Source organism: Cyprinodon variegatus, unplaced genomic scaffold (assembly GCF_000732505.1).
Source record: "Cyprinodon variegatus isolate N-32 unplaced genomic scaffold, C_variegatus-1.0 Scaffold988, whole genome shotgun sequence".
Classification (NCBI taxonomy): Eukaryota; Metazoa; Chordata; class Actinopteri; order Cyprinodontiformes; family Cyprinodontidae; genus Cyprinodon; species Cyprinodon variegatus.
The window spans coordinates 203,129-211,441 of record NW_015151441.1 but is presented as its reverse complement, the minus strand read 5'-3'; the positions used below and the strand labels follow the sequence as shown (position 1 = coordinate 211,441).

Genomic DNA, 8,313 nt, shown 5'->3' with positions numbered 1-8,313 from the left:
AGATAGATAGATAGATAGATAGATAGATAGATAGATAGATAGATAGATAGATAGATAGATAGATAGATAGATAGATAGATAGATAGACTGCAGGCTGGAGTAATCTTCGTTACAAGGTTGGTTATTTTCCACTGATGAATGAGCGCGCACGTGTTTATTTAAATATTCACTGTGATTACACGCAGCCCCGCCCACTTTCACATTTTGTCTAAATGTCGCTTTTTAGATCGTGATTTAAAACAAATGTAACAGATATGAAACCAGTGGAGGGCTTCTCTTAATCAATGTTCGTGACTTTAAATCCCAGTTAGATCGATCGGAAACATCCATATTTGGAAAACTACATCTTCCCGGAAGCTCTAGGCCAGGCTTCCAGCTAACGGTTCATGGGTATTGTAGTCATTTGTTCCGCCCCCCCCCCGGTGGAGGACCCTCCTCCCTGGACCGCTATTCAATCCCAGTTTATAAAGCCGCTGCCGCGTCAGACCGGCGCTGCTGGAGTTTGGCTGCGCGTGAACCTCTCCGTCTCCTTCTTCTCTCAGATCGCAGACATGGCGAAAGATGCTCGGGACAGCTGGGGGAGCCCCATGGAGTTTGTTCTGGCCTGTGTTTCCTATGCCGTCGGACTGGGAAACGTGTGGAGGTTTCCTTACCTCTGTCAAATGCACGGTGGAGGTGAGTTACTGGTTCCCACAGAGGAAGCTCCGCTACTTTCCATATTCTTATGCCCATATATGCTGCGGCTGTCAGCGGGATGATCTGTTTGATTTATTTACTGTGACTGATTGCTGATTGACTTTCACTAGTTTGGTGGAACCTGCATCATTTGAGCGCACCTAAAGGGTCGCACCGAAGCAAAGGTGTTGCGTAATAATCACCGTTTAAATGTAGTCAGGTGAGATGTTAAAAAATAAATACATCAGTCATGTTTTAAAAGTGTTGAGAAAGGTTGGCTGTGCAGAATGTTTAGAGTGAATAAGTCTTACAGTGAGCAGAGGCAACCGCCGCTGATTAAAGGACTCATGTAGGACGTCTGTTTGGTGGTAAATTTCCACCAGGAACCCAGAGCCGCTATTGTTAACAGCCAGCTGAGAATAACCACGGAGCGCATCACCGTAAGGCTGATTACGACCAAAATCACTCCTATCAAATGATCAGATGGAGGATTTTAGGAGATTTCCATGAAATATTATACTTTACAGAAGGTTAATTATGATGGACGAATGAAGGCGGAATCACCGTCTTTATGTTTCTTTTTTTAGTTCTTCCTTTAAGTGATCCTGTAAAGTCGGAGGAAGCGTTTATTATTTGATTTTGAAGCCGTTCTGGCAGAATGTTGTCACTGTGTCCGGCAGTAATTTCAGTTTTCTCACCTTCCTGCTGCGCACCGGGCGGTGCGGTGCGGTGCGGTGCGGCGCGCGGTGCGGCGCAGACTCTTCCTGCGTAATAACCGCCTCATCTGAACATGTCCCGGTTGTAACGCAGCGCGTTGTGGTCTGCTCCTTTGCAAAGTAAAAACAAAACTCAAGATTTATTGAATCTCTGTAACACTTATTCACTTTGGGGGGAAAATCAAAAATCAGTAGATTACAGTGGCGCCACCAGAGGGTGGCCACGGCCACCGTGTGTAATGCCCTGGCCACCCCACTGGCTCCAATGGCCACCAAACGGCCAGTATAAATTGTAGTAGCATCAGTTTAGCATTTCAGCCCATAAAGCACAGCCAGCGACGTAACATTAAAAATCACAGAATAAACCAAGATGTCAGTAGATTTTTACTTAAGTCTTTATGATTTCTACAGGCAGGTTTACCACAATAGTTGATTCAAACCCTGAAATGATGGCTTTTAGTTTCAGTGTGCCCCATCTGCCCCCCCCCCCTATGTAACATATCCGGAGGGACCACTGAGTAGATAGTAGCAGACTTCAGAACTGGGATTATGAACTGAATGTTTCAGACTAATTATGTACACCATTACATTATTGATCTTAAATATTTAAAATATGTCAGTGTTATTATGTGAATTCAGGGGGCGCTATACACCACAGAGCTCCTATTAGAAGGTATTATATAGAAGGTATTAGACCCCATTGATCACCTGCTGAAGGAGCATCAGGATGCTGTGTGATGGACAGATTCTGTCCATCATTCTTGTTCTATAGCCTCTCCACAAGAAATAGCAATACTTCATTTTATTTATGCTCAAGTTTAAGTAAAAAGTTGCCAACTGAGAAATAACACTAAAAAGATTTCAAAAAAAACTATTTGATAAGCAGAGGTGTCAAAAGGCTGAATATGTATTACTCAAGCAGAATTTAAAATCCTGCTGTTTAAAAACCCTATTGCAGAAGTTAGAGTTTCAATTCAAGCTTTTTACTTAAAGTGTAAAAGTAATGCAGGATATTGTTAAGGACAGACGCTTTACTGCACTGACCTATTAAAGGAAAAATGTTTTTCAAATCTGGATGATAACATCCTTAGACTTAATTTTCTTAGTTTTATAACTAATGGTAACAGTGTCAAATTTAACTTTGCATCATCTTGAAAAACTATTTATTTTGGTATGTGCTGAACAACAAGTTGGGGCAGCAGCGAGTCCAACCACAAAGAAATTAATTGTCTGGATAAAACAATTTATTTTGATGTTTATTTATTTATTTTTTTTTTTTGAATACCAACAGGTTTTAATGAAAATGAGCTTAAATGAAGGAGTCTATTTTTTAGTTGTAAGGCGAAGAAGTAAATCGTTCTAAAAAATAATTACTCCAGTAAATTAGAAATTTCTACTTAAGTAAGGTAACAAAGTATTTTTACTTTGTTACAATTAAATTCAGTTTATTTCTATTGCACCAATTCACTACACACGTCATCTCAAGGCACTTTACAGTTCACCAGATCATCCAGTGAAATTGATTAAAAGTTTTCTATTTAAAGAAAACCAGTAGATTGCATCGACTCATTGACCCATCAGCAATCCCTCACACTAAGCATGTTTGTAGGGACAGTGGAGAGGAAAAACTCCCTTTGAACAGGAAGAAACCTCCAGCAGAACCAGGCTGTTACTCAGTTACTTAAACACATCTGTTGATAAGAAGGCTACTAAGTTCCAAATGGTTACAACTGATTTAGTATTTTAAACTTATCTAATTGGACAGAAAAAATATCAATTTATTAACAACTTTTGGTAATTTAAAAACCCACAATAAAAACATTATACTAAATCTGCATTGTCACTCAATTATTTTTAGAGTTGAACATCTTCTTTAGGGTCGCTCTAAAGCAATGTTATTTCGGAAAATATAAAAGGAATGTTTCATTAAATGTGAATCAAACATTTGTTCAGCCTCTTTTGAACATATGGAATAAAAAACAAAACCTAGAAATTAGGATTTAGATCAATTGTACTAAATTGTAAAAAATTTATTCTCAATAAGTTAATTTTTTTTTCTTAAAATAAGTGCATTTCTTCTTGAGTTGAGGAGGTAAGTGAGACAGTTTACCAATGGAACAAGACAATTTATATTTAAAGTAAGAAAAAAACAGCTGCAGTCTTTCATTTCAAGTGCATAGTATCTCATTATCTTATTTTAAGAGGAAAAATACTGATTCCATTGGTAAAGTAAATACTCCTAATTTAAAGAATTTTTATTTATTACTAGATCGTTGTGGCTTTGTCTATACAGCTCATTCTGTCCATTCTCACTTATTCTTTTTGTGACAGGTGTGTACATTTTAGTCTTTTTATTTGTCTGAATTTTATTAGCTAGATGTTTCTGATGCTTATTTTTAGACGATAAACAGGCAGAAAGATATGTAGTTGTATTAAAATGAGTATTAAAGAAACTAAATTCAGTGTAGCAAGAACATGTTAACATAGTTAAGAAGTGCTAATTTAAAGGGAAACTCCACTCAACAAAGAATAATCAATGGATCTTTATTTATGCTAAAACTTATACGTTTGCGTTGATTTATTGAATTAATCAGTAAGAAAATAATAATAATATTTTTTGTCATGATCGCTGAGTCTGGGAGCGGCCATTTTTGCCCAAATATAGTAACCCCTCCCTCCTGGCATCTTCCAGCAGTGACGTCACGGTGCGGTAAGCCTAGCGCCATTCTCCCCGCTTTACAAGCAAAATCAATGGGAACTACTAGACACATCTGCAATCAACAACAATTATTGAAGATTTCCAGAGGACTTCACCATTGAAATTCACCAGAGCTATAGTGAAACTGACAATGCCCACGTGCATGGCAGCTGGATGGTGGAATACATCGGGTAAAAGGGCAAAAAGAAAAGAGTTATTCCACCTTTCTGATTCCTGATCCTCCACGGACGGGTTGGTCGTTGGATCGCCAACTTGAAGAGGGAGGATTTGCCATCGAACTTCTGGCCAGAGAAAAAACCTGTAATATGTTGCCAACATTTGGAAGAAGAATGTTTTCAAGATGACTTGGATAATAGCGCGTTGTAACAAACACCAGATACAGCACTGGGACTTGATCAACAGCCGATACCGCACCGTGACGTCACTAACCAGTAGGTGGCAGTAGTGTTCTTTGACAAACATGGATGCCTCCAGTAAAGCACATTCACATGAAAATTACTCTGAATTAAAAACACTGATAATTTATTGAACAGTATGGAATAGGGTGGTGTAAATAATAATCATTTGTATCGATGCATCGATCCAACAGCCGATGAGTCGATGCATCGATACGTCCGCAAGACTATTGATTCATGTTTTTTTTTTTTCCTGCGGTCTATTTTTATCCATTTGCTGCTGGGCGTAATTCTGCCTCCCATGCTGTGGCGGCGCTAAACCTATTTTAAGCACATTCAGATGAGAATTACTCTGAATTAAAAACACTAATCATTTATTAAACATTATGTTTCAGAAGTTTGAATTCTGAATATGACCAGACTTGTCCTTTAACTTTCAAATTAGATCTGTTTCATGCCCAATTTTTCAAGCAGCCCCCATCAATATAAAACAACACATTCAGTCACATACCTAAGATGTACTATGAAAAAGTATTTTATATATGAGAATAAATAAATAACAATAAAGTCAAACAGGCAGCCTTAAAAAGCTTTGAAAAAGGGAAAAAGAACTGGACTTAAGTTTTTCAAGTTTAAAATGTTTTTTTCTTTCATAGGAAGGGGGCTTCTCAATTTAAAGCTTGTTACAGTGAAGTTTAAAGATTTTAGGAAGTTTTGAATAGCCTTTCTGCAGATCTGAATTTATATCCAGACTGGACTTGGCTAAAACACTGCATCTTATGTAGACACCAACAAACTCCAGCATATTCCTTTGAGAACGGCTCACTGGCGTGTGTCTACCCAGATCAAGCGACTCGGCAAGTGACCCATGTTAAAATCACCTCAGCTCTGATCAGCATGCTGTGGGAACACCAGACCAAATGCGACCCACTAATTTCCGTGATACCATTGAGCTTCACGTACGGACGTCAACGCACCACGCCAGTCGCTTCTGATCTAACAAGCCGGAACAACTCTGTTTATAATCGATAAACATTGAGCAGCATTGGTAAGACAGATTCAGACAGATAATAGACTGAAACAATAAAGAACAATGACTACCCCCTGGCTTCCTTCCATGTTGCTCTCCATTGTTTACTTTCCTGATTTCTGTCACATTGGTGACATCATCAACCCAACATCATGGTGTCACTAGACATGCAGTGGTGGATCAACAGAGGCCACACAGCTTGCAGCAGGGGGTCAGACCCAGCTTTTTTTGCCAATGGGAAGGGACCGCAATGCCGATTGTTCGACTAGTGTTTGAAAAACGTGGGTTAACCCGCTAATTTCAGTGGGAAAGAGGTTTTAGTGATGTACAGGGTGCATAAACAGATTGTGACAGGGAGTACTTGAACCCCAGTCGGCCTCAGCAGATCACCAAGCCTCCAGGAGAACCTGAGCCTGGTCCTCCTGGAGGTTTCTTCCTGTTAAAAGGGAGTTTTTTCCTCTCCACTGTCGCTACAAGCATGCTTAGTGTGAGGGATTGCTTTCGAGTCAATGAGTGGGTGGAATCATTTGGTTTTCCTTAGGTAGAAAACTTTGAATCAATCTGGCTGTATGATCTGGTTGAACTGTAAAGTGCCTTGAGATGACATGTGGCAAATTGGCGCTATAGAAATAAACAAAAAATTCTATTAACTGCAAAGGTATAAATTTGCACTAACCTCTCCATTACCCTAGACCTAAAGAAACATTGATTTACATTTACATTACACACACTCCTAAAGTTACCAATAGTAACTTTTTAGGCTAAAATTAAAAAAGATGTTTTGGGCCATGTGTGTTTCAGTGACACATATACGTCTGCAACCTACAACACAATGCAACATATCTTATTCTCTTAAGTCCAATTTATGCTTCTGACGCATAGCCTCTGTAACTGTCAAATCTGTCTGTGTGTGCGACCCCGCCCCCTGCGCAGAGGTCTGCAACCGTTGTCGCGTACCTCAAAAAAATACTGACTACGCGTCGGACGGTCGCAAACCCGCGCAGACCTCAAGCCAGGGCGCGCTATTTTTAAAAACCGAGGTACAACTACAATGGACAACAACTACAAAAGGTTAATCGGTCTTTTTGCCAACTCCATTAACAGAACCTGTACCTCTTCAATGTCTAGCAACTCTAGATCCATCTGTGACTGTGATATCTTGCAGACGCGCCATTGTTGTTTTGGAAGTTAAACATTCCTGCTGGCTCTAACGAGTTCTCGAATAGGCTCCCCCTAGCGCTTTGGCGGGAATCCGCTGTGCATCCCTAGAAATTCCAGACTGATGGTGCAGAAACATACCAGCAAAACTGGTTCCTGACAAGACCCAAGCGACATTTAATGTGTGCGGTTGCAGAAGTATAATCTGCCATTTACTCTGCTTGTAGTAAATAATTTTTTATAGGGTTTCTGCTTTTTGAATTTTGCTACTAGCTGGTTGCACAAACCATGCATTAATCTTAAGCTTAAGTTTCAAAGCTGGACAGCTCTTCTGCAGGTCAACTGATACAGAGCTTTATGTACCACAAATTACCAGAGGCGGCGTTGCAGAAACAATACACATGGAGATTACAAAAAAACAATGACTTAGTAAAAGTGGTTTGTGAAAGGGGCAATAGTGTGTTATTGTCAGTCAGATCCATCCGTATCCCTATAAGCATAGGATGCATTCAGGTAACTCATTAAGCCTGTAAAGCAGTAAAAACTGTTATGGGAATGTAATAAACCTTTTCCAGGCCAACATCCATTTCTCTGGATTATCTACTAAGAGCAGTTTGCTTAAAGTGTGATATGGTAAATATCATGTTGTTGTGTAGAGATTTTATCAAGTCCAAGGACTCCAAAACACCTCTTACTACTATCAGTCATTCACCTTTTCACACACAGACCCACACACTGATGGTGAAGATTACATTTTAGCCACAGCTAGTCTGACCGACACAGCTAGAAAGAAGCTGGTAGACGGGGCCAGTGCAAGATTATCAGACTCTACCAAAACAGGCTTGGCTCAATCACAAAACTTTGGATGTAAGTTTCTATAAAAAGAAAAACCATAAAAAATCTCTTACTGCAGCCAGTTGCTGTAATGTTGATAAGAAAGATATATTGGCTCATTTGGGCCATAATGAAGGGCATCGTTATAGCATTGATCTGTTGCAGCTGCAGTCTTGACTGTTATGGTTACAAAACAGGGTAAATCTGGCAAAAGCAAAAGCAAAAATTTTCTCCTGACCTTACGATTCCTGATTCCCCCTGCACACTATATCATGCACCATGAGGCTGAAAGTCGCACCGATTGAAAAATTCTCGCACGACTGGAAAATCGTCTCCAAAAGGGCAAAAAATCCTTCAGCTGTATGCGAGGCTTTAGCCACAGCTGCAGACTGACAGAAGTAGAGCTGCCATACAACCAGCGCCTTTAGGTTTATTACAAGAATAATGCATAAAACATATATGATGCTAGTGGTACCTCAGCTGGATCTGGAAGAAAAATATTCCAGATATTTTGAACCTGCTTCATAGTATCAGGTCCTGCTCTGAGAATCATCTCTCTGAATATATTAATTTTCAATTCAATTCAGTTTATTTCTATAGCGTCAATTCACAACACAAGTCATCTCAAGGCATTTTACAGTTCACCAGATCATCCAGGCAGATTGATTAAATGTTTTCTATCTAAGGAAAACCAGTTGATTGCATCATTGACTCGAAGGCAATCCCTCACACTAAGCATGCTTGTAGCGACAGTGGAGAGGAAAAACTCCCTTTTAACAGGAAGAA

The 8,313-nt window shown here is 39.6% G+C and overlaps 1 protein-coding gene across 1 annotated transcript in view; it reads left to right on the top strand.

Annotated features, from left to right (window-relative positions):
- Positions 1-486: 486 nt before the first annotated feature.
- Positions 487-8,313, top strand: part of slc6a20 (solute carrier family 6 (proline IMINO transporter), member 20) — a 27,464-nt gene continuing 19,637 nt past the window's right edge. Inside the window, exon 1 of the mRNA XM_015399104.1 lies at positions 487-675. Coding sequence (XP_015254590.1) covers positions 552-675 — 124 coding nt within the window. The 5' untranslated portion in view covers positions 487-551. The remainder of the gene's footprint in view (positions 676-8,313) is intronic.